The sequence below is a fragment of the Heterodontus francisci genome, chromosome 16 (assembly GCF_036365525.1).
Source record: "Heterodontus francisci isolate sHetFra1 chromosome 16, sHetFra1.hap1, whole genome shotgun sequence".
Taxonomy (NCBI): domain Eukaryota; kingdom Metazoa; phylum Chordata; class Chondrichthyes; order Heterodontiformes; family Heterodontidae; genus Heterodontus; species Heterodontus francisci.
The window spans coordinates 63,582,985-63,610,196 of NC_090386.1; the positions used below are offsets into that span (position 1 = coordinate 63,582,985).

The following is a 27,212-nucleotide window of genomic DNA, read 5'->3' on the forward strand; positions in this document are numbered from 1 at the left end:
GTGTCCCCGTTAAGATACTCTGCATGTGTGACTGTGCAGATGATTTAAAGGTAATGCACGTTCAAATGAACAGGCTGTGAACAAGGAAAGAAATTTAGAGGACTTTGGTAGCTACAATTCAAAAGTACTTCATTGGCAGTAAAGTGCTTTGAGATCATGAAAGGTGCTATATAAATGCAAGTCTTTTTTTTCTTTCTTTTAATCTCTCACTAGTTTTACTGGTGCCTTCCGATTGTGTTCAGTGTCAATATAGTCAATAAATTTACAAGCCAAAACAAAAAAAATCAACCTTGACTGTGAAGGTAGTTCCAGGAGTACATTGAACAGTGAGTACTTGCTTCTAGACATGCCCTGAAAATTTGTAGTGTGTGAATAGGCAGATAGATGCATTCCCTTGATGCCATTAAGCATGCTTACTTTTTGGTGAAGTCTAACTGTGACTTATTTTCTGACTGATAATAAGCCATCTTCAATTCTTTCTCCTCTTGTCTTAGAGAATTCCTTTACAAAACAAGTAAAAATGCAGCTGAGACTGAACAGTAAATCAGGGGACAGCACATTATTGATCTGGAAACATCAATACCACAGGCAGATGCACTCCAGGGAGTTTCATTGAACTAGCGTCACTGGAACTGGTCAGGCGTTCCAACTAAAAGCTGGGTTTGGTGAAACTCTGTACATGTTCCTGCAAATTATTGGTTATTTAGAAGTAAATGAAACATGTTTGCGAACTGACATTGCAAAGATTTCTAACTGTGTATCCTTATTCATGTAGCACAGTAAAATATGAATTATTAACTCCATAGTTATTTCATTAGGGCACCTACACAGGGGTAGGAGGATGCCGGTGGGAGGAGGGGGTGCGAGGGGGAGGGGTGGAGGGAAGGGGGTGCGAGGGGGAGCTGGGAAGGGGGCTGTAAGGGGGAAGGGGGGTGCAGGTGAAGGGGGTGCAGGGTGAAGATGGTGCGAGGGGGGAGCTGGGAAGGGGTTGCAAAGGGGGGAGGGGGTGGGGAAGAGGGGTGCGGGGGTGGTGAGCAGGGAGAGTGGAGCTGGGAAGGGGAAGGGGGGGGAAGGGGGGGGAAAGGGGGTGCAGGTAATAAACCATTTCATCAGTTCCCACCATCGACGCCGGGAAAGCTCATCCGCGTCCTCCGGGAGGTGAGCGACAGCCTCGGGCGCCGGTACCAGCAGGAATTCGCCGACATTGCGCTGCAGATGCACTACGAGCCTCACATCTCCCGCGGGCGCTTTGAAGTTGTGACCGAGGAGCCGTTCGAGGCTTTTTACGTGTTTGGGGCACCTTTTTCTCAAGGCTTCCCCTCTGTAATAGTCTTATTATCCAAGGGTTCCGCTGCTCCTTCCTCTCTACAATGGACTCACCGCACGCTGTGGCCGCGGACAATCCAGACGGTGTAGACAGCAGGATCGAAGATCAGAGTATCACCAGCTGTACTTTGCAATTTCGTCCGGATTTCATTCAATTTCATTGAGTGCTCAATGAGGAAAACAAAGAGCAGGTATGGCTGGGGGAGGGCAGTGGGCCCAGGTAACATTAAACTAGCTGTTAACTTGTAGTTAGGGCTAAAATGTACTGAATAAAGAGCCAGGGGAATTTAAACAGTTTAAGAGGGTAGATTGGGGGAGAAAGCACTAAGAAGGGGAGCAGATGACCATGGATAGAGTTGCACAGCAAGGGAGCTTCCTAGGGAGCTTATAGCCCAGGAGCCATCTTGAAGCCAGTCTCGGGAGAGACCAAGGTTAAGGGAGTAAACCCTAACAGAAAATCCGGAGCGGAACCCCGTAGGCGGTCATGTGTCACTTTGGCATGTTTCCGGCAGTTCCTGCAGTCATACTGGTGCCAAACCTCGTGCTCTGCATTCCTTTGGACCCCACCAGAAAGGCCGAGAGGGGGGTTTTGACGCTTGGGCAACTCTCAACCTCCATACATTCGCCCAGGCATGCGCCATGGAGAGGTCACTCCATATTCGCCTCACAGCGACCGAAACAACACGGAAGGCAGCAGTTATGGGTTATAAGTCCAGCTCAATTGGCGTAGAGATTGGGAGCCACGGGTTGCCTTTGTCGGTGGGAGAGGTCATCGCACCTCACTGGACAGCTACTGCCCGCCTCACCACCGGGCAGCCCCCGGTCAATAAGGTTCTGTCCCTCCACAGTCCACCTGCTTCAATGGGTGCTTGGAGCTCAGGGTCATTGCCTGAAAAGTGGACTGCAACACCGCACCAAACAGCACGGAAAAAGGAAAGAAGGTACCAGCCCTTCGTTTTGCATGCTGGAACGTCAGAACTATGTGTCCTGGCCTGTCGGAAGACCTTACACAAATCAACGATTCTCGGAAGACCGCCATCATTAACAACGAGCTCAGTAGACTCAATGTAGACATTGCAGCACTTCAGGAGACACGCCTCCCTGCGAGTGAATCTCTAAGAGAGCAAGACTACACCTTCTTCTGGCAGGGTAGGGATCCTGAAGAACCAAGACAACATGGAGTGGGCTTCGCCATCAGAAACTCCTTGCTCAGCATGATTGAGCCCCCCTCAAATGGCTCGGAACGCATACTGTCCATCCGACTGCTCACCGCCTCTGGTCCAGTACACCTACTCAGCATCTATGCTCCAACACTCTGCTCCTCACATGAAGCTAAAGACCAGTTCCACGATGAACTCCATAATATCATTAGTAGCATCCCCAACACTGAACACCTATTCCTGCTGGGGGACTTTAATGCCAGGGTCGGGGCCGACCATGACTCATGGCCCTCCTGCCTTGGGCGCTATGGTGTTGGAAGGATGAATGAGAATGGACAGAGACTGCTTGAGTTGTGTACCTATCATAACCTCTGCATCACCAACTCGTTCTTTCACACTAAACCCTGTCACCAGGTTTCATGGAGGCACCCAAGATCACGTCGTTGGCACCAGCTGGTCTTCATCGTCACAAGGCGAGCCTCCTTAAACAATGTTCAAGTCACACGCAGCTTCCACAGTGCGGACTGCAACACCAACCACTCCCTGGTGTGCAGCAAGGTTAGACTCAAACCAAAGAAGCTGCATCACTCCAAGCAGAAGGGCCACCCGCGCAACAACACGAGCAGAATTTCTTATCCACAGCTGTTACAAAAATTTCTAAATTCACTTGTGTCAGCCCTTCAAAACACTCCCACAGGGGATGCTGAGACCAAGTGAGCCCACATCAGAGACGCCGTCTATGAATCAGCTTTGACCACCTATGGCAAACGTGTGAAGAGAAATGCAGCCTGGTTTCAATCTCATTTTGTAGAGCTGGAAACTGTCAGAGCCGCTAAGCGCATTGCACTGTTGAACTACAAGAAAGCCCCCAGCGAGTTAACATCCGTAGCACTTAAAGCAGCCAGACGCGCTGCACAAAGAGCAGCCAGGCGCTGCGCAAATGACTACTGGCAACACCTATGCAGTCATATTCAGCTGGCCTCAGACACCGGAAACATCAGAGGAATGTATGATGGCATTAAGAGAGCTTTTGGGCCAACCGTCAAGAAGATCGCCCCCCTCAAATGTAAATCAGGTGACACAATCACTGACCAATGCAAGCAAATGGACCGGTGGGTTGAGCACTACCTAGAACTGTACTCCAGGCAGAATGTTGTCACTGAGACCGCCCTCAATGCAGCCCAGTCTCTGCCAGTCATGGATGAGCTGGACATACAGGCAACAAAATCGGAACTCAGTGATGCCATTGATTCTCTAGCCAGCGGAAAAGCCCCTGGGAAGGATGGCATTACCCCTGAAATAATCAAGAGTGCCAAGCCTGCTATACTCTCAGCACTCCATGAACTGCTTTGCCTGTGCTGGGACGAGGGAGCAGTACCTCAGGACATGCACGATGTCAATATCATCACCCTCTATAAAATCAAAGGTGACTGAGGTGACTGCAACAACTACCAGGAATCTCCCTGCTCAGCATAGTGGGGGATGTCTTCGCTCGAGTCGCTTTAAACAAGCTCCAGAAGCTGGCCAAGCGCGTCTACCCTGAGGCACAGTGTGGCTTTCGTGCAGAGAGATCGACCATTGACATGCTGTTCTCCCTTCGTCAGATACAGGAGAAATGCCGCGAACAACTGATGCCCCTCTACATTGCTTTCATTGATCTCACCAAAGCCTTTGACCTCGTCAGCAGACGTGGTCTCTTCAGACTACTAGAAAAGATCGGATGCCCACCAAAGCTACTAAGTATAAATCACCTCATTCCATGACAATATGAAAGGCACAATTCAGCATAGCGGCACCTCATCAGACCCCTTTCCTATCCTGAGTGGTGTGAAACAGGGCTGTGTTCTCGCACCCACACTGTTTGGGATCTTCTTCTCCCTGCTGCTCTCACATGCGTTCAAGTCTTCAGAAGAAGGAATTTTCCTCCACACAAGATCAGGGGGCAGGTTGTTCAACCTTGCCCGTCTAAGAGCGAAGACCAAAGTACGGAAAGTCCTCATCAGGGAACTCCTCTTTGCTGACGATGCTGCTTTAAAATCTCACGCTGAAGAGTGTCTGCAGAGTTTCATCGACAGGTTTGCGGCTGCCTGCAACGAACTTGGCCTAACCATCAGCCTCAAGAAAACGAACATCATGGGACAGGACGTCAGAAATGCTCCATCCATCAATATTGGCGACCACGCTCTGGAAGTGGTTCAAGAGTTCACCTACCTAGGCTCATCTATCAGCAGTAACCTGTCTCTCAGTGCAGAAATCAACAAGCGCATGGAAAAGGCTTCCATTGCTATGTCCAGACTGGCCAAGAGAGTGTGGAAAAACGGCGCACTGACACGGAACACAAAAGTCCGAGTGTATCAAGCCTGTGTCCTCAGTACCTTGTTCTATGGCAGCGAGGCCTGGACAACGTATGTCAGCCAAGAGCGACATCTCAATTCATTCCATCTTCACTGCCTCCGAAGAATCCTTGGCATCAGGTGGCAGGACCGTATCTCCAACACAGTAGTCCTCGAGGCAGCCAACATCCCCAGCTTATACACACTACTGAGTCAGCGGCGCTTGAGATGGCTTGGCCATGTGAACCGCATGGAAGATGGCAGGATCCCCAAAGACACATTGTACAGCGAGCTCGCCACTGGTATCAGACCCACCGGCCGTCCATGTCTCCGCTTTAAAGACGTCTGCAAACGCGACATGAAGTCCTGTGACATTGATCACAAGTCATGGGAGTCAGTTGCCAGCGATCGCCAGAGCTGGCGGGCAGCCATAAAGGTGGGACTAAAGTGTGGCAAGTCGAAAAGACTTAGCAGTTGGCAGGAAAAAAGACAGAACGCAAGGGGAGAGCCAACTGTGTCACGGCCCCGACAAACAATTTTTTCTGCAGCACCTGTGGAAGAGTCTGTCATTCTAATATTGGCCTTTCTAGCCACTCCAGGCGCTGCTCCACAAACCACTGACCACCTCCAGGCGCTTACCCATTGTCTCTCGAGACAAGGAGGCCAAAGAAGAAGTTATTTCATGCTGCATTCCAACATTTCACAGCAAAAACGATTGATCTTGTCATAAAACACTTTGCAGTTTTTCAAATCTTTTAATTCTTAAAAAAAGCAATAAAAAGGTTAGGAAGTGTTTTGGCTATAACTGTGTTCCAGGCTCTCCTGCCATGATTGTATATGTGGGTTTGAGTATTAAAGACTATATGGTACTTGGAAGAGAAACTGAAAGTAACTTTGTGCTTTGAGAAAAACACCTGACCTGGGCGTTGTTGCAAGGTTCGATAGGCATATGCAGCAGCAGTGAACAGATGTCTGTGTGAAACACTTGTTAAATCTTTGTTAAAGTTAAATCTGTGACTTCAAGTGAGATTCTTTGAGCCTGAGATGTGACATTGACAACGAGGATTTAAAGAGAAACAATAAAGAGGTAAATTCAGAGATTTTTAGGATTGTGTCATGACATTTTCTGGAGCTGATATGTCTGCCATCCAGGGATTTGAGCTGTTTGATCCAACAGGTGACATCAGTTCCGTCAGCGTGAAATGGAAAGAGTGGCTGGAGGAGCTCAAAGTGTATTCTGACAGTCACTGTTTGTCTTTGGACAGGGCGACAGAGGTGCAGAAAGGACAGCAATGTGCCTTATTGTTGTTCAGCGTGGGTGCTTTGGTGAGGGAGACTTTCAAGACGTTGCCTGACACAGGAGAAAAGGCAGATTATGAAAGTGCAATGAAAGCTTTGAAGGGCCATTATTTGGTGATGCCAAATGTCACATTCCAAAGACATGTTTTCCGTCAAATGAGACAGAAAGAGGGGGAAACAGTAGCCCAATTTGTGACTTATTTAAGGCAGGCATCGGATGGATGCAATTAAGTTACAACAAATTTGAATAACCAGATAATGAATCAGGTGGTCCAACATTGCAAGTTGGATAGGTTGAGGCATCGGCTGCTGGTAAGAGGAGGTGACTTAAAGTTGGATGACACTTTGAAGATAGCGGCTGCAATAGAAGCAGTGGATGGACAAGTTCACAGCATGAAACTTGGTCCCATTTCTACCATCAGCACGACAAAATCTGAGGTTAATCAATTGACACAACGGAATCCAGGTACTCGCAAATGTAAACAGCAAAAGTCTGAGAGAGAGTGTTTCAGATGTGGCAATTTGGGGCACAATGGAAAAGATGATTGCTGCCCTGCCAAGGGAAAGATATGCAGAAAATGTGGGGGCAGAGACCATTTTGCCAAGAGTGGAAAGCCTGGCAAACCATGTAAAGGAAAGAGAGATAGAAGTAGTACAACTGTGAGATGAGTCGAATATGCAGTAAGTGAGGACATGAATAGCAATCGTGGATTCATGTTTTCTGACCATGAGAAAGTTCCAGTGATTGTTGGATGTGTTGAAGTGAACATTATTATCGATTCAGGCAGTGACAGTAATGCCATCGGCAGACTACTGTGGGAGGAACTGAAGACAAAGAGAATCAAGAGCACATCTCGAAAATGTGTTAAAAAGCTTTATCCTAACAGATCTCAAACCCTACTTCAAACTGTTGGATGCTTCATTGTGAGTGTGAGAGCTGGGGATCGGAATGTAGAGGCAGAATTTGTAGTGATTGAGGAGGATGGTGAGCCTCTTCTGAGCAGAGAAACTGGCCAAGCCTTGGGCGTGCTACACATTGAATTGAAAGTGAATTCTGTGAAATCCTATGCAAAGCTTCAAGTGGAGTTTGGACCAGTGTTTCAAGGAATTGGGAAGTTGCACAACCACCAAGTGAGATTAACCATTGACGAGAATGTGAAGCCTGTAACTCAGCCTATACGTAGAACATCTTTTGGTCTGAGAGGGAAAGTTGAGGCAAAAATCAAGGAACTGGTTGACCAAGAGAGCAGGCTATACTAGGCATGGTATTGTGCAATGAGATAGGAATAATTAAGGACCTCATAGTTAAGGTGTCCCTAGGTAGCAGCAATCATAATATGATTGAATTTTACATTCAGTTTGAGGGAGAGAAGAGTGGGTCCAAGACTAGTATTTTAAACTTAAATAAGAGCAATTATGATGGCATGAAAGCAGAGTGAGCTAAAGTGAACTGGCAAATTAGGTTAAGGGATAGGTCAATAGAGATGCAGTGGCAGACATTTAAGGGGATATTTCAGAATACACAGAATAGATACATTTCGATGAGAAAGAAAAATTCCAAGGGGTCTGTGGTTAACTAAAAAAAATTAAATATAGTATCAAACTTAAAGAAAAAGCATATATTTACAGAAAGATGGGTGGCAAGTCAGAAGATTGGACAGAATATAAAAGATAGCAACAAATGACTAAAAGATTGATAAGGAAGGTAAAATTAGAGTACAAGAGAAAGCTAGCTAGAAATATAAAGACGGTAAGAATTTCTATAGATATTACAAAAAGAAGAGTTAACAAAGTAAGTGTTGTTTCTATAGAAAATTAGTTTGGGGAGTTAATGATGGGTAATATGGAGATGGCAGATGAATTGAACAGGTATTTTGCATCAGTCTTCACCACAGAGGATATAAGTAACATCCCAGAATTAGATGTAAGTCAGGAAATGGAAGGAAGGGAGGAAATCAAGCAAATTATAATCACCAGGGAAGTGGTACGGAACAAATTGTTGGAGCTGCGGGCTGACAAGTCCCCGGGCCCTGATGGACTTCATCCTAGGGTGTTAAAAGAAGTGGCTAGTGAGATAGTTGATGTGTTAGTTTTAATTTTCCAAAATTCCCTAGATTCGAGGAAGGTTCTGTTAGATTCGAAAATAGCAAATGTAACTCCTTTATTCAAAAAGAGGAGATGCAAAGCAGGAAACTGCAGGCCAGTTAGGTTAACAAGGAAAATGTTAGAAGCTATTATTAAAGACATTATAGCAGGGCACTTAGAAAAAATCAAGGTAATCAGGCAGAGTCAACATGGTTTTGTGAAAGAGAAACCATTTTTAACCAACTTACTGGAGTTCTTTGAGGGGGTACATGTGCTGTGGATGAAGGGGAACCGGTGGATGTGTTGTACTAAGATTTCCAGAAGGCATTTGATAAGGTGCCACATCAAAGGTTATTGCAGAAAATAAAAGCTCATTGTTTAGGGAGTTACATATTGGCGTGGATAGAAGATTGGCTAGCTAACAGGAAACAGAAAGTAGGCATAAATGGGTCATTTTCTGGTTGGCAAGATGTAACAAGTGGTGTGCTGCAGGGATGTATGCTGGGGCCTCAACCTTTTACAATTTATATAAATGACTTGGATGAAGGGACCAAAAGTATGATTGCTAAATTTGCTGATGACACAAAGATAGGTAGGAAAGTAAGTTGTGAAGAAGACATAAGGAGGCTACAAAGGGATATAGATAGGTTAAGTGAGTGGGAAAAGATCTGGCAAATGGAGTATAATGTGGAAAACTGTGAAATTGTCCATTTTGGCAGGAAGAATAAAAAGAAGCATATTATCTAAATGGTGAGAGATTGCAGAGCTCTGAGATGCAGAGGGATCTTGGTGTCCTAGTGTATGAATCGCAAAAGGTTAGTATGCAGGTACAGCAAGTAAATGGGAAAGCTAATAGAATGTTATAATTTATTGCGAGGGGAATTCAATACAAAAGTAGGAAGGTTATGCTTCAGTTATACAGGGCATTGGTGAGACCGCATCTGGAGTACTGTGTACAGTATTGTTGTCCTTATTAAGGAAGGATGTAACTGCATTGGAAACAGTTCAGAGAGGGTTTACAGGACTAATGTCTGGAATGGGCGGGCTGTCTTCTGAGGAAAGATTGGACAGGCTAGGCTTGTATCTGCTGGAATTTAGAAGTGTAAGAGGCAACTTGATTGAAACATATAAGATCCTGAGGGGTCTTGACAGGGTGGATGTGGAAAGGATGTTTCCTCTTGTGGGAGAATTTAGAACTAGGGGTCACTCTTTAAAAATAAGAGGTCACCCATTTAAGACAGAGATGAGGAAACATTTTTTTCCCTCAGAGGGCCGTGAGTCTTTGGAATTCTCTTCCTCAAAAGGCGTGAAAGCAGAATCCTTGAATACTTTTAAGGCAGAGGTAGATAGATTCTTGATAAGCAAGGGGGTGAAAGGTTACCGGGGGTAGGCAGGAATGTGGAGTAATCAGTTCAGCCATGAACTGATTGAGTGGCGGAGCAGGCTCGAGGGGCCGAGTGGCCGACTCCTGCTCCTAATTCATATGCTGGTATGATCAAGACAGCATAGAGCCAATTGAAGGACCAACATGTGGATGAGCTCTTTTGTGGTAGTGCCTAAGCCAAATGGTGACGTTAAACTCTGTGTTGATACGCAACAGGTAAATGAAGCAGTAATAAGAGAACGTCAGCCAATTCACATTGTGGATGAAGTCTTTCAAGAGTTGTCAACAAGCAAAGTATTCTCCAAATTAGACTTAAAATAGGGATACCACCAGGTGGAGCTTCATCCTGATTCAAGAGCAATTACAACTCGCGAGATTGAAAGAGAGTCAGACAAAGATACAGAATTGAATGACATCAGACAGAGAATCCAAGCTGGAGATTGGGAGAATTCCCCATTCAAAGCATACATTGTTATACGAGATGAAATGTGCGCATTTGAGAAGTGTATTCTCAGAGGCAACAGACTTGTAGTGTCACAAAAGCTTAGGCCTCGACTGGTGATGCTAGCTCATGAGAGTCAGTTGGGAGTGGTTGGTCCTAAGCAAAACATACGAACCAAAGTATGGTGGCCAGGGATGGTGAAAGATGTGGAGCAGTTTGTCAAAACATGTCATGAATGTCAACTTGTCAGTAGACTCAATCCACCAGAACCAGTACACAGTACATTGTTGCGAGCTGGACCATGGGAGGATGTAGCAGTTGACTTCTTCGGTCCATTTCCATCAAGAGAGTCCATACTAGTGGTGACTGACTATTACAGCCGTTATTATGAGTATGTGGTCATGAAGTCTACAACAGCAGATAAAACGATGTTGGCATTGACTGAAACATTTGCAAAGCATGGTCGACCAGTCACTTTGTATTCAGACAATGGGCCACAATTCAGTTCATAGACCTTTGCAGATTACATGCAAGTCATAGGTATTCTCCATCACAGAGTAACACCTAAATGGCCATAGGCAAATGGGGAAGTGGAAAGACAAACCAATCCTTGGAAAAATGGATGAGGATTGCTCAAGCTGAGGGTCAAGACTGGAAGGAGGCGTTGTTGTCATATGTGGCCATGTATAGAACAACTACACACACAATGACAGGAAAGAACCCAGCTGAGTTGTTATTTGGATGTAAAATAGGCACGAAGATATCAGAGCTGAGCGACATTAGAGTTGATCAGGAGGTTTGAGATCATGATGCTGAGAAAAGGGTGTTGCATAGTTTAACGCAGACCACAGAAGAAGAACTAGACAGTCTGATATGATGCCAGGTGATGAAGTATTGCTGAGACAGGAGAGTCCAAGTAAGATGGATACACCATATTATCCCAAGCCATACACTGTTATAACCAAAGAAGGGAAATAGTGTGACTGTGCAGTCGCCCGAAGCAACACTGTATGACAGATATTCTTCATGTGTCAAAAAGTATCATGGTGACAAAGACACAGCAGCAGATGAACCAGTTGTAGGAACTGAGGTACAGCTGACATCCAGCAGTTCAGAAGTCAAGCCAATGATGTTGACAGGTAGACAGCTTGCTATCCAGAGGGAGAAACATTGGTTCCAGAGGGGTCAATAACATTTCCTAATCCTGACATGGTGTCCAGAGTTCCTGAGACAACAGGAAGAGCACAGCGCGAGAGGAGACTAACAAAACAATATGAAGATTTTGTGTTGTGATAATGTTCGAAACAAAAAGGGTATACACTGAACATTGCCCTTGAAAGCAAATGCAATTGAAGAAATTCATTTGCTCAGTGAATTAGGAAAATCATGGACATGTTTTAGTCTGATAAGGGAGGAATGTCATGATTGTATGTGTGGGCTTGAGTATTAGAGACTATATGGTACTTGGAAGAGTAAATGAAACTTTGTGCTTTGGGAAAAACACCTGACCTGGGGGTTGTTGTAAAGTCAGATAGGCATATACAGCAGCAGTGAACAAAAGTCTTTATTAAACATTTGTTAAATCTTTGTTAAAGTTAAATCTGTGACTTCAAGAGTGATTCTTTGAGCCTGAGATGTGACATCTCCATTTCATTCATTTATCCTAACAAAGGTTAGCTTATTCAAAAAAAACTCCCATTATTTCTTGCTATGTAATTCTCACATGAATTCCATTCTGAATTATATCAACACTTTTACAAAAAAAATCACTTGATAACTCCACTTACTATCAACTTTTCTTTTTAGAAAGAAAACAATTCCTGAACACAAGAAAAGATAATTTTTCAGCAAGTGAATAAGATTGTGCAAGCTGCTAAAACAAGCGTGATAAAGCTCCACGGCAAACTCAAGGATACTGATATCTGTTGCGTCGTTGTCCTTCCGGCTATTCAACCTTGAGTTTATATTGAAACATGATATCATTTTCTGGCTGCATCATTCCAAATCCATATCTGCTTGGGTCAAAGTCTGGGACTTTTGTCTTTGGATCAGTAAGTTGAAAATCAAAACAGCTTAACATTATAAAAACAAACCTGTAAATCAAATTGTAAAGTTAATTTCAGTTACATTCAATAAAAGTTGTTAGAAATGCGATGCACTTGCTTTGTACATAGTTTAAGATATTGCTCGGACATAAAGGTACTGGTGTTTCTGGTTTGTCTAATTTTTAGATTGACATTTTCCTATCTGTTTTCTCCTTCTCCATAGACTGTAACCAGCATGATTCTGTTCCAGCTGGATGAATAGAATAGCCTGGATACTAAATGAACAAATGGTGGTGACCACTTCAAGATGAGGAGGATGGGTTGTGTAAGACGGAAAATTTTAGGAAGAACTTTTGCAAAACTTTCCCAATCTCCCACTATAACTTCAGAAGATCAGTAGAAACCCTGGAAAACTGGTGAGAACAGCCATTGTGCTGTTCCTCCAGAGGTTCCGTTGATCCCCTATCAGAAACCTCCTGTGGAAATTGTTAGCACTTGTTCACACCATATAGCACACTGTTCCAAAACAGACAAACCTCTCTTTGCTGAGACAGGCAACAATGCAATTCAAACTTGCCTGCAACCATAGCCATCTGGCTGCATTGCTCTGTCTGTGCTATGAAAGTGATGAAACTTTTATGGCACTGGGACATTTCAGGCCGTTCCAGGGAGTTTCTGCAATATAGGCAAGTAGTTGTCAATGGCTAATACATTTTTCAGGAGATTTCTGGGGAATTCATCAAGTTTGGTCTCAAAGCAAGACAGCAGCAAGATATGGTGTTCCATTTCTATGGGGTTGCTAGCTTTCCCAACAGTCAAGATACATTAGGTGCTTTGTGAGCTCATACAGTTGAACCTCTCAACTTCCTCAAAGAAGTCATAGAGAATACCTTGCCCTTTACAGGCAAATAACGTATGAGATTTATACTGTGAATCTATATTACACTTACATTTTTAGTTCATTTATTGCAAAGAATCGTCCAATACAAATATTAGTTCCTGCTCCCCAAGGCATGTTGTAGTGCTTCAGCTGTTTTCCACCCTTGAAGAAATTTGTTTTCTTTGTTCCATCTGGGTTCAAAAATCGGTCATACTTAAATTTCTGTAAGTTTGATAAGAAACTGTTACAAATAAAATCGTAAATCTTTGAGTGTAGTGCAGTAATATAATACCCTCACAAAGACTGAATCAGGACAAAAGGTTGGAAACTACCACATCAGTGACCACACTAAAATGACAGTTAAGACTTTCATGTCCCAAACCTGTGGTCAGAAATTCTTTCATTTGGTTTTGATATTATAATCTATTGTTCCCCTTTCTCCACTTCCAAGTCATTTATGTGCACTGAAGAATTGCAGGTAAAGACATCATGGACATGCAGACATGCTGAACAAGACAAGGCAACAAGCTTGAATGGATCATACATGACTACTTAAAGAACAGGCTAGTAAAACCAACCTTGTTCTTGCCATCATCTTCTGGGAAACATAAATAACTGAAGATCAGAAAGCATCTAATTTACCATCAATCTTTAAAAAGGAACATAGGGAAGACCCAGGGTGCTAAAATCCACTAGTATGAGTAGTGATGATATGGTAAAAGAGAATGCCTCACAAATTTCCTGCAGTTCTCAAGGAAATTATAGAGCTTGTTGATAACAGAAATGCTGTGAATGTGATATTTTTAGATTTTAGAATTTTAAAACCTTGCCAAAGAAGGAAATAGTCCACAAGATAGAAAGGCATGGAATAGAAAGCAAGCCTCTGAGAAGGACTGAAAATTGGCAAAGTCAGAGAAAGCTCAGTGTTAAGGCAAAGGATGCCATATATATCAGTACTGAGGCCATTGTCATTGACAGTGTGCATAAGTGATGTAGAATTAGGCATAAAACAAAACTAAGTTTGCACTTGGCACCAAATCGGGACAAGGCAGTTTTAAACATTAGGGAAAAGGTGCAAAAGCAGAAAGTGATCGACCTAAGTTGAAAGGGTAGGCTAATGTGTGTAAAAATGCCATTTAATGTAAACAAATGCAAGGCAATGAGAGATGACTGAAGATATACAAAGGCAACATGAGAAAACATTATTTTATGCAGAGAGTGGTTAGGCTCTGGCATGCACTGCCTGAGGATGGTGGAGGCAGATTCAATTGTGACTTTCAAAAGAGAAGTGGGTAAGCACTTGATGTTAAATAACGTGCAGGGTTATGGTGGAAAAGGTGGTGGGATGGGACTAGATGAATTGCTCTTGCAGAGAGTCGACCTGGGCTCAATGGGCTGAACGGCCTGTGATTCTATCAATGTAAATAAACAGTGGGAATATAAACTGAATAACTTTAAGCTACTGCACAGAACAGGACAGGGTACTGGAAGTATTAATGGATTGCTCGCTGAAGCCAACAGTGCTGTGTGTGACAGCATTAACAAAAGCTAATCAGATTGTGGGATATATAGGCAAAGAGAAAAAGAAAAGCATAATAACAGGTTTAATATAATCACAAACTCCATAACAAGGGAGCAATAACTCATGTTCAGAAGAGAAAAGATGATCAGAATGTTTTAATTTAATTATGGTGACTGTATGAAATGGACCATCCGAGAGGTAAAGGAGTTTGACTGTTCGTAAGGAGGGAATTGATTGGATATTTACTAAGTGAAGTGATTGAAAGGCAAGAGAGGTAGCATAGTGGATAATATCTTCTGGACTTCAGAATCTGCCTGATCGACTGCAATGATTGTTTCCAGATCTGTAACTTTCTGTTTCCATGGAATGATGTTCACAGAAATGTGATTTCAATGATTTTTTGCATCTCTTATGGTAATGGTCTCATCTATAAAAAAGTCTTTTCTGTTGTCTACAAGACAAATTATGGCAGAGCTAATTATGGTTTGTATTTGGCCTCGAACAGATTATTACTAAACTGACTTCAAATTTAATTTGGTCCTAAAGCTAAAGTCTCCTCGTTTTCAGTTAAAGCCACATAACAAGATAATGCTGTTGTCCGAATCATTCTTTTTCTTTATAGTTCGGTTACTGCTGTTTGACTGGCAATGATTGACAGGGACAATAATGAATCATTAATGTTGAGGCATCAGTCAAACTTCTAACCCTAGCCACTGCAGTGAAAGACTGGCAATGCTTTGGCACTGATCAATAAAATATAATTGGCTTAATTTGCTGAATAGGTAACTCACAGCTGACACTCACTTGGTTCCAGCCATGCCTTTTTTATATCCAAAAAGTAAGCAATTATGAGAAAAACTTTGAAGCAACGCTGTTCATCACTGAGGAGTAGGACATCTGTTTTAGTCAGCAGTGATGTATACTATTGGTTGAAAGAGAGCAGCATTTGTGCCAGTCAGGTGACTGCCCTCCTAACTGAAGGAGACTCCCAGATGGAGAGACATCAGTAAATATACCAGAAATAACACTGCTAATTACAGCACCATGAGTGGTGACAGTGAGAATATAATACCTTCCTTCTAAAATCTGTATTTGATTTGCTTTCAACTGATCTTCTTGTAAAAGAAAATAAGGACATAAAATGATCTACAGTATGCACAGGCAGTCCTGTTCTGCATCCTCTATTGCTGAGAAGGACAAGAGTGGCAATGTCATGGGAACCATCACCTCTGAGTCACATAGTATCCTGACGTAGACATATATCGCTGCCGTTCCTTCATTGTTGCTGAGTCAATATTCAGGAATTCCTCACCAGTCACCATATTGAATGTGCCATCACTAAAATGATTGCCGCAGTTCAAGGCGAAAGTCCATCACCACACCTCACGGAAACCAGGGATGAGGAATAAATGTGGCATTGCCTAATTGTCTAACATCAGTGGTTGAGAAACTATTGGAAAAAATTCTGAGGGACAGGATTAATCTCCATTTGGAGAGGCAGGGATTAATCAGGGATAGTCAGCATGGCTTTGTCAGGGGGTGATCATGGCTAACTATCTTGATTGAATTTTTCGAGGCGGTGACTAGATGTGTAGGTGAGAACAAAGCAGTTGATGTAGTCTACATGGACTTCAGTAAGGCTTTTGATAAGATCCTGCATGGGAGATTGGTTAAGAAGGTAACAGCCAATGGGATCCAGGGCAATTTGGCAAATTGGATCCAATATTGACTTAGTGGCAGGAGGCAAAGGGTGATGGTCGAGGGTTGTTTTTTGCGAGTGGTGTACCACAGGGATTGGTGCTGGGACCCTTGCTGTTTGTAGTATATATTAATGATTTAGATGTGAAAATAGGAGGCATGATCAGTACATTCGCAGATGACACAAAAATTGGTGATGTTGTAAATAGTAAGGAGGAAAGCCTTAGATTACTAGACGATATAGATGGGCTGGTAAGATGGGCGGAGCAGTGGCAAATGGAATATAATCCTGAGAAGTGTGAGGGGTTGCATTTTGGGAGGACTAACCAGGCAAAGGAATATACAGTGGTTGGTAGGACCCTAGGAAGTACAGAGTGTCAGAGGGACCTTGGTGTACTTGTCCATAGATCACTGAAGGCAGCAGCACAGGTAGATAAGGTGGTTAGGAAGGCATATGGGATATTTGCCTTTATTAGTTGAGGCAAAGGATATGTGAGCAGGGAGGTTATGATGGAGCTGTATAAAACGCTAGTTAGGCCACAGCTGGACTACTGTATACAGTTCTGGGCACCACACCATAGGAAGGATGTGATTGCACAGGAGAGGGTGCAGAGGAGATTCATCAGGATGTTGCCTGGGTTGGAGCATTTCAGCTATGAAGAGAGACTGAAAAGGCAGGGGTTGTTTTTTTTGGAGCAGAGAAGGCTGAGGGGGACATGATTGAGGTATAAAAAATTATGAAGGGCATTGATAGATTAGATAGGAAGAGAATTTTTCCCCTTAGTGGAGGGGTCAATAACCAGGGGTCATAGATTTAAGGTAAGGGGCAGGAGGTTTAGAGGGGATTTGAGGTTAAAAAAAAATTCACTCAGTGAGTGGTTGGAATTTGGAACGCACCGCCTGAAGAGGTGGTAGAGGTGGGAACCCTCACAACATTTAAGAAGTACTTAAATGAGCACCTGAAACGCCATAGCACATAAGGCTACAGGCCAAGTGCTGGAAAATGGAATGAGAATAGTTAGATGTTTGCTGGCCGGCACAGACACGATGGGCCGAAGAGTCTGTTTCTGTGCTGTATAACTCTCAGACTCTATTGCCCATATCCGAGAACAAATTTTTAAAAATGCCTTTAATGGCAAGTATTCTCGTTTGTGATCCTACCTGAATTCAGAGCACTGCCCCTCAGTGAATAATCACAGCCAGGGGGATTTTAACCCTACCCATCTGGGGGAAATGGGGCAGGTAGACAGTTAAAATGCTCCGAGTGGCTTACCTGCTGCTTTCCCCTGACAGCACCTTCCAAACCCGTGACCTCTATCACCTAGAAAGACAAGGGCAGCAGATGCATGGGAACACCTCCACCTGCAAGTTCCCCTCCAAGCCACACATCATTCTGATTTGGAACTATATCATCATTCCTTTGCAGTCACTGGCTCAAAATCTTGGAACTCCCTTTCTAACAGCACTGTGAGTGTACCTACGCCCCAAGAACGGCAGCAGTTCAAGAAGGCAACTCACCACCATCTTCTCAAAGGCAATTAGGGATGGACAATAAATGCTGGCATAGCCAGCAATGCCCACATCCCCTGAATAAATTTTAAAAAATCTTGATTTTAACCCGCTCCTTTGAGCAAGCATCAAAGGCATCCACCTGAAGTTAGTAAGGCCTTTCATTAAGTGCAGTGGCGCAGTGGTTAGCACCACAGCCTCACAGCTCCAGGGACCCAGGTTCAATTCTGGGTGCTGCCTGTGCGGAGTTTGCAAGTTCTCCCTGTGACCGCGTGGGTTTTCGCCAGGTGCTCCGGTTTCCTCCCACAGCCAAAGACTTGCATGTTGATAGGTAAATTGGCCATTGTAAATTGCTCCTAGTGTAGGTAGGTGGTAGGGAATATGAGATTCCTGTAGGGTTAGTATAAATGGGTGGTTGTTGGTCGGCACAGACTCGGTGGGCCGAAGGGCCTGTATCTCCCGACTGCAAATTTAACTCAGGCCTGTGTGATGCTGCTGCTGCATCTTCCCTGCCATTTTGAAGCAAGTCAGAAGGGGATCAGCATGTAAAGAGGTGCTGCAAGGTCGGCTTTTCACTTTCTCTTGTGTGATCAGGAGTACTCCGCCAGTCCCCACATGTAATGTTTAGGCCTCCCCTACCTAAGACTCCACTCCCCCAAACCCCACCACCTTCCCTCTCACAGAATCTCCTTCCCCAGAATTATCTGTGTGCCTCTGAGTGGCTATGCAATGCCCAATATTCTGAAGGCCAGCAGGCTTCTCCAGTGATATGGCAATGAGGTCTGGTATGACAATGGGGTCAAAATCGATGCATCCTCCTGCTGCTGCCAGTTAGGTCAGAAACAACCTGGCTCCTGTGGGTTCCCACCAGAAGCTAAAATTTATCCAAACACCTTGTCCACAAGGCACCACGTTCCACAATGGAACATTTCTTCAGTACTGAATTGAACAACAGCCTAGATTAAGAAGTAAAGTCCTGGAGTGGACTCGAACCCATCACCTTCTGCTTCAGTAGAAAAAGAGTATCAGCAATTGAACCAAAATGATACTTTAATTAAAGCAAAGTTCAAGCCAAGTTTTTAAACACCATTTAATGATTTTAAACTACAGTCTTTGTGAGCTGGTAAAAGAGAATGGTGTTGTATTCATATCATTTTAATAAGACATTTATACCATGTGGATTTTCAATTTTGAATAATTTCTCAGCCATTTATGAAATGCACAATCAAATGAATCTACCTCACCTCATGCTCTTCATAGATTTCTGGGTCCATCTGGGGACTTAAATAGGGAAAAAGACAGATTCTGTCTCCCATTCGGAGGTGATATTTTCTGCCATCTGCAAGCTGCAGTGACATGTCTTGAAGAATACTTCTGGTAATAAATGGTGCGGATGTTAGCCGCAGAGTCTCATTTAAAACACTATCTGTTAATAAAAAGGAAAGAGCATCACTGTATTTTCTGAAATTAAATTAATTAATCCACCCAGTTTGCCCATACTGTTCTGTTGAATTTTCCAGTGAAGAATAATTATGATACTGATAACAAACTACGGACCCAATTTATTATCATTTTCACACTAACATGAACTTAGGGCTATTAGCTCAGAATCACACTAAAGAATGGATTTGGTGGTTGCAAAATTTCATCCATAGGATATACAAAATGTATATTAATGCAGTTTCTGAAGCCACCAGGACAGATCTCTACCCTCTTTAAGCTTCTGCAGGCTTTTATAGAATCATAGAATAGTTATAGCAGAGAAGGAGGCCTTTCTGCCCATCAAGTTCATGTTAGCTCTCTGTAAGATCAATTTACCTAGTCCCACTCCCCTGCCCTTTACCCGTAGCCCTGTATTTTTTTTCCCGTTCAGTCCCTTTTGAAAGCCATGATTGAACCTGCTTCCACCACCTTCTCTGGCAGTGCATTCCAAATCATAACCACATGCTGCATAAAAAAGTTTTTGTCTTTGGCTCTTTTGCCAATCACCTTAAATCGGTGTCCTCTGGTTCTTGACCTTTCTGCTAATGAAATCAATTTCTCCCGATCTACTCTGTTTAGCCTCCTCATGATTTTGAACACCTCTATCAAATCGCCTCTCAACCTTCTCTTCTCTAAAGAGAACAGCCCCAGCTTCTCCAATTTATCCACGTAACTGAAGTTCCTCATGCTCGGAACCATTCTCATAAATCTTTTCTACACCCTTTCCAAAGCTTTCACATCCTTCCTGAAGTGCAGTGCCCAGAATTGGATAGAATGCTCCTGTTGGCTGAATCAGTGTTTTATAAAGGTTCATCATGACTTCCTTGCTTTTGTACTCTATGCCTTTAATGATGAAACTCAGGATCCTGTATGCCTTTTTAACCATTTTCTCAACCTGCCCTGCCTCTTTAAACAATTTATGCTCATTTACCCCAGGTCTCTCTGTTCTTGCACCCTATTTAGAATTGTACCCTTAAGTTTATATTGACGTGCCTCATTCTCCCTATCAAATGGATCACTTTACGCTTCTCTGAATTAAATTGCATCTGCCTCATGTCCACCCATTCCACCAGCCTGTCTATATATTTTTGAAGTTGATCACTATCCACCTCACAGTTCACAATACTTCCAAGTTTCATGTCATTTGCAAATTTTGAAATTGTACTCTGTACCCCCAAGTCTTGGTCATGAATATATATCAAGAAAAGCAGTGGTCCCAGTGTCGATCCCTGGAGAACCCCCCTCTAACCTTTCTCCAGCCTGAAAAACAACAGTTCATCATCGCTCTGTTTCCGATCACTAGGCCAACTTTGTACCCATGCTGCCATTGTCCCTTGTATTCCATGGCTACAACAAAAAAACACTTTGTTGACAAGCCTGTTCTGTGGCACTTTATCAAACACTTTTTGGAAATCCATATATACCGCATTAACTGCACTACCCTCATCAACTATCTCTGTCACCTCCCCAAAAAAACTCAATCAAGTTAGTTAAACACAAAAATAAAAGCAAAATACTGCAGATGCTGGAAATCTGAAATAAAAACAAGAAACGCTGGAAATACTCAGCTGGTCTGGCAGCATCTGTGTAGAGAGAAGCAGAGTTAACGTTTCTGGTCAGAGTCCCTTCATCAGAACTGACAAATATTAGAAATGTAAAAGGTTTTAAGCAAGTAAAGATGGGTGGGGCAAGAGATAACAAAAGAGGTGTTGATAGGACAAAGTCACAGAGAATAACTGACCAGAAGGTCATGGAGCAAAGGCAAACGGTATGTTAATGGTGTGCTGAAGGACAAAGCGTTAGTACAAAGAGGGTGTTAATTGACAGAAAATTGAACAGCCCAGGCCCCAAACACAAGCACGAAAAAAACAGTGGGTAGGCACAGTAGAAACAAACTAAACAAACTAAAATAAAATAAACAAATACAAAAGAAAAAAATAGCTAAAAATAAAAATAAAAAGGGGGCCGTCATGCTCTGAAATTATTGAATTCAATGTTCAGTCCGGCAGGCTGTAGCGTGCTTAATCGGTAAATGAGGTGTTGTTCCTCGAGCTTGCGTTGATGTTCACTGGAACACTGTAGCAATTCCAGGACAGAGATGTGGGCATGAGAGCAGGGGTGTGTGCTGAAATGGCAAGCAACCGGAAGCTCGGGGTCCTGCTTTCGGACTGTGCGGAGGTGTTCCGCAAAGCGGTCACCCAATCTGCGTTTGGTCTCCCCAATGTAGAGGAGACCACATTGTGAGCAGCAACTACAGTATACTAAATTGAAAGAAGTACAAGTAAATCGCTGTTTCACCTGAAAGGAGTGTTTGGGGTCTTGGATAGTGAGGAGAGAGGAGGTAAATGGGCAGGTATTACACCTCCTGCAATTGCAGGGGAAGGTGCCATGGGAAGGGGACAAGGTGGTGGCGTAATGGAGGAGTGGACCAGGATGTTGCGGAGGGAATAATCCCTTTGGAATGCTGACAGGGGAAGGGAGGTGGAAGATGCGTTTGGTAGTGGCATCATGCTGGACATGGCAGAAATGGCGGAAGATGATCATTTAGATGTGGAGGTTGGTGGGGTGGAAAGTAAGGAAAAGGGGAACCCTGTCGCCGTTCTGGGAGGGAGGGGAAGAGGTGAGGGTAGAGGTGCAGGAAATGGGCCTGACACGGTTGAAGGCCCTGACAACCACAGTGGGGAGGGGGGGTGAAACCCTCGGTTGATATATATTATATTACTATATTCGTTAAACACAATTTGCCTTTAACAAACCCATACTGGATTTCCTTAATTAATCCCCCCATTGTCAAAGTCATATTTAATTTTGTCTTGCATTATTATTTCTAAAAGCTTTCCCACCACAGAGGTTAACCTGACTGGCCTGTAGTTGCTGTGCTTGTCTTACACCCTATTTTTGAACAAGGGTGTAACATTTGCAATTCTCCAGCCTTCTGCCACTATCCACATATAAGGAAGATTGGAGTTTTATGGCCGGTACGTCTACAATTTCCACCCTTACTTCCCTCAGCATCCTCGGATCTATCCCATCCAGTCCAGATGACTTATCAACTTTAAGCACGGCCAACCTTTTTAGTAACTCCCCGTTATCAATTTTTAGACCATTCAGCATCTCAAAAACCTCATCTTTCACTAGATTTTGGCAGTATCTTCTTTCTTGGTAAAGACAGATGCAAAGTATTCATTTAGTACTCAGCCACAACCTTTGCCTCTATGAGTAGATCCCCTTTCTGGTCCCTAATTGGCCCTACCTCTCCTCTTACTAACCTTTTAATATTAATATGCCTAGAGAAGATTTTTGGATTCCCTTTCATGTTAGCTTCCAGTTTCTTCTCATGCTCTTTTTTTGCCTCTCATTTCCTTTCTCATTTACCCTCTAAACTTTCTAAACCTTGCTCTTCCACATTGGGATAATTAGGTTGACCCCAGAAAGAAACTAACTAGTGACTGCCCAAACTCATTTCATGCATACACAAGAAATAGGAGCAGCAGTTGACCATATGGCCCCTCAAGCCTGCTCCACCATTCAATGCAATCATGTCTGATCTTCTGCCTCAATGCCACTTTCCTACCCACTCCTAATATCCCTTAATTCCCTGAGACACCAAAAATCTATCTCATCCTTAAATATACTCAACGATGGAGCATCCACAACCCTCTGGGGTAGACAAACCCATAGACAAATCCTCTGAGATAAGAGACTTTTCCTCATCTCGGTCCTAAATGAGCAACACCTCATCCTGAGGCTGTGCTCCTGTGTTCTAGATTCCCCAGTCAGAGGAAGCAACGTCCCAGTGTTTACCCTGTCAAAATCGTTCAGAATCCTGTATGTTTTAATGAGATCATCTCTCATTCTTCTAAACTCCTGAGAGTATAGATCCAATTTACTCAGCCTCTCATCATAGGACAATGCTCCCATCCCAGGAACCAATCTAGTGAACCTTCGCTGTACTGCCTCTAAGGCAAGTATATTCTTCCTTACGTATGGAAACCAACACTGCACATAGTACTCTAGGTGTGGTCTCACCAACTCTGTGTACAATTGAGCCAAACTTCTTTATTTTTGTACTCCAATCCTCTTGCAATAAAGGCCAACATGCCATTTGCCTTCCTAATTGCTTGCTGTATCTGCAAACTAACTTTCTGCCTTCTTACACAAGCATACCCAAGTCTCTCTGAGCATCAACATTTCAAAGTTTCAAGTCTCTTAACAAAAGTTCTGTTTTTCTATTCGTACTACCAAAGTGAATAACCTCACACTTCCCCACATCATACTCCACCTGCCACCTTGTTGCCCATTCACTTAACCTGTTTTATAGGACTCATTCAACTACTATAAAGAGAATAATTTCATCCAGCAATCTGGACTAGCTTCAAAACCAAGACCTACAGCTGATAGGACTATGTACTAACTCACTCTGCCACCCAGTCCCCTGGTCACAAAGTTCAACAGCGTTTAATTTAGATGAGGCATTCGGCATGACCAAATAGTAATTACAAGTTGACCAGACACTATCTACACAATAGGCACTTTTATTTTAGCCTCAGTATGACATTTGAACCAATACTTCCTAATGCATGGGTCTCAAGCAGCCAACACTAACGCCAATGTAAACTTGCTAGATTCACAACACTGCATATGTGCCTGCTGAATATTTTCATACACTTCAATCAGGTCAGTGCACTTAATGTGACAAATTCAGTCACTATTTAGAGAAAAAATACATAGACTGAATTTTATAAGGCCCCCGACGTCGGGGGTCATGGCTGGGGGGCCCGGAAAATACTTCCGGGAGAGGCCCGCCATGGGCCTTGACGCCAGGAAGGCCCCGTCACATTTTACTGGCAGCGGCAAAGGCCTCATGGCCTCCCCGCCGCGCAGCGACAGAGACTTCATTTAAATATGTTAAGTAAATGTAAATGAAAGATTAATGACTTACCTTGTGGTGATGGCTTTCCCACGCTGATATTCGGGCTGGTTGCCTGAATTCCCGTGCCTTCGGATCTCCGGAGACCCGAGGTGGACTACTGGTTGGGAGGGGGGAGGAGTGAAATTTTCAGGGTGGGAGAGATGTGGGGGAGCAGGGAAAACTCTTCCGATTGGTGGGCGGGATGGTGGAAGGGGTTGAGGGTTAAGGTTAATAAAGTTCGGGGGGATAGGTTGGGATCTGAATAAAAGTTTTCTGGGGGTTAAGGCCAATTAATGAAATGATTGGTCACTGGGGGTGTGGGAGAGGGGATTGAAAATGTTTTTAAATGTGTAACTTTATTTTTGACCATTCTTTGACCTTAAACATTTAAATGTTACTGAAGGGCTTGAAGCCCTTTAAAAATGGTGCTGTGCCTGTGCGGTGACGCCTGGCGCCGTTGCCAGGGATGGTGCACCTGCCCCCTCTACATCATCGGGGGTGGGCGCTCCGCTCCGCTCCCCCCCCCCCCTCCATGCTAATAAGCCACCGCGCAAAATATCATGGCGGCTCCGCGGTGCACATCTCGCTCATGCATCACGCACTTTTTGAAGTGCGGCTACTAAAATTCAGCCCATCAAGTCAGAAAATAAAACTATGACAGAACTGCAAATCTACAAATTCCAAACTAGAGGTTAAAGAAAGTCAAATGAAAATTGAAGCAGAATTGGGTCCATGACCTGCAATTTGATTTGGAGTTAATCACATTATTTTACAAAAACTATATGATAATTGATTAACTTTTATAAATACAAAATTGATAAAGCAATATTTTAAGTAAAGAAAATAGTACCAAAAATTGGAGTATTGTCAAGATCATCCTGACTAATGGTAGATATTTCACAGTTAAAGCAGATTTTCTTGACTTCTTCCTGGACTGCAGACATTGCTTCTGGATGCTTCAACAGGAATAATAGGAGCCAAAATGCTGCAGGCCCAACATTACCCTAAAAAAATCAAAAGCAGTTAATGCTGTTGCAACTTTTGACACAAAAGGTTTTATTTATCGAGCTTTTCAGCACATCTGTCAATGTCAAGTGCCAATGGCTATGACTAGACATGTGGGACACAGTTTGGAGAAGTCTTTGTTGACAGAGCCTCTGGAAAAAAGGTCAGGAGATTCAAGGCAGAAAATGATGGAGCATCTATGTATTCTCTGACTAAGAATTGGTCACCTTTTCTATATTCTGGTAATTTAATTTTTTATATGGTGTTCAAACCTTTGTTTAAAAAATAGTAGGGAATGAAACAGCTGTTCATAATAAAAGAGCCAAATTTCTTTTTTATTACAATGTACAAAGTTTGTATTTTTTACGCTTTGTGTTACAGTGCCAGTTTGTAACTGCCAGTACTGTTAATATACTTTGTAATGAGGGTACCACTCTTCGATTAGCACTGGCAACTTTTATTTATTTTTGTATTTGCTGTTCCTGCCACTGAGTTTTTGATTTAGAATGCTAGGTTTCTTGGTTCCACTCTGGCATATCCAAAGCACCTCCAGCTTTGTGACTGTTCCTGCCCCTCTTATTTCTCTGTTTGAACATCTCCAGCGGTTCCTTTAAGGACTGCTTAGGCTGCTCAAGCTTTGGATGTGCTTGTTGGTGCACATGCATCACATGTGGTGATTACATTATGAGACTAGTAATCCAGAGGCCTGGATTAATGATCCAGAGACATGAGTTCAAATCCCACCACTGTAGCTGGGGAACTTAAATTCTGTTAATTAATTAAATCTGGAATAAAAAGCTAGTATCAATAATGGCCACCATGAAACTACCTTTTTGTTATTAAAAGCCCTCTTGGTTCACAAACGTCCTGTAGGGGCAGAAATCTGCCGTCCTTATACGTGACTCCAGACCACTGCAGTGTGGTTGCCTTTTAACTGCGCCCTGACATGGCCGAGCAAGTCTCTCAGTTTTACCAAACTCTACAATAAAATATAACAATAAAACCGAGCATCAACCTAGGCATCAGATTTGGACATGACAAAGGGACAACCTGCCCAGTTGACCCTGCAAAGTCCTCCTCATTAACATCTGGGGATTTGCGCCAAAATTGGAAGAGCTGACCCACAGACCAGTCAAGCAACGGCCATAGTCATACTCACAGAATCATATATCCAAGACTCCTCCATTGCTATCCTTGGGTATGTTCTGTCCCACTGGCAGGACAGATCCACTAGAGGTGGCGACACAGTGGTAGACAGATGGGAAGGAGTCCTCAACATTGACTCTGGATTCCATGAAATCTCATGGGATCAGGTCAAACACAGGCAAGGAAACGTCCTGCTGATTACCCTCTTCCACGCTCCCTCAGCTGATGAACAGCACTTGGAAGATGCATTGAGGGTAGCAAGGGCACAGAATATATCTGGGTGGGGAACTTCAATATCCATCGCCAAGCGTGGCTCAGTGGCACCGCTATTTACCAAGCTAGCTGAGTCCTAAAGGGCACAGTTGCCAGACTGGGCTTGTGGCAGGTGGCAAGTGAACCAACACGAGGGAAAAAACTACTTGACTTAACCCTCAATAATCGAAGATGCATCTGCCCATAATGGTATTGTTTGAGTGATCACTACACAGTTCTTGTGGAAATGAAATCCTATCTTCACGCTGAGGCCATGTTTTGTGACACCACCACCATGCTAAATGGGAGCGATTCAGAACACGACTGGCAACTGAAAACTGGCATCCATGAGGCACTCTGGGTCATCAGCAGCAACAGAATTGTATTCCACCACAATTTGAAACTTCATGGTGTAGCATATCCCTCACTCTACCGTTACTGTCAAGCCAGGGGACGAATCCTCATTCAATGAGGAGTGTAGGAGAGTATGCCAGGAGCATCAGCAGGTGGACCGAAGAATGAGGTGCCAACTTGGTGAAGCTACTACACAGGACTTATATGCTTGGTAAACAACAGAAGCTAAGTGATTCCACAAACCAACAGATCAGATCAAAGCTCTGCAGTCCTGTCACATCCAGTCGAGAATGGTAGTGACAATTAAATAACTAGTATGAGGAGCAGGCTGCATAAACAGCCCCATCCTCAATGATGGAGCTCAGCACATCAGTGCAA

General features: G+C 43.5%; 1 protein-coding gene across 2 annotated transcripts in view; it reads right to left on the reverse strand.

Annotated features, from left to right (window-relative positions):
• Nucleotides 1-11,577: 11,577 nt before the first annotated feature.
• ptgis (prostaglandin I2 (prostacyclin) synthase) overlaps nt 11,578-27,212 on the reverse strand; it is a 161,285-nt gene continuing 145,650 nt past the window's right edge. For both annotated transcript variants that reach the window (XM_068048271.1, XM_068048270.1), the window contains exons 7-10: nt 24,928-25,081; nt 18,928-19,109; nt 13,025-13,176; nt 11,578-12,122 (exon numbers count right to left, since the gene is read on the reverse strand). In XM_068048271.1, the coding sequence (XP_067904372.1) occupies nt 11,975-12,122; nt 13,025-13,176; nt 18,928-19,109; nt 24,928-25,081 (636 nt within the window). In that variant the 3' untranslated portion in view covers nt 11,578-11,974. The remainder of the gene's footprint in view (nt 12,123-13,024; nt 13,177-18,927; nt 19,110-24,927; nt 25,082-27,212) is intronic.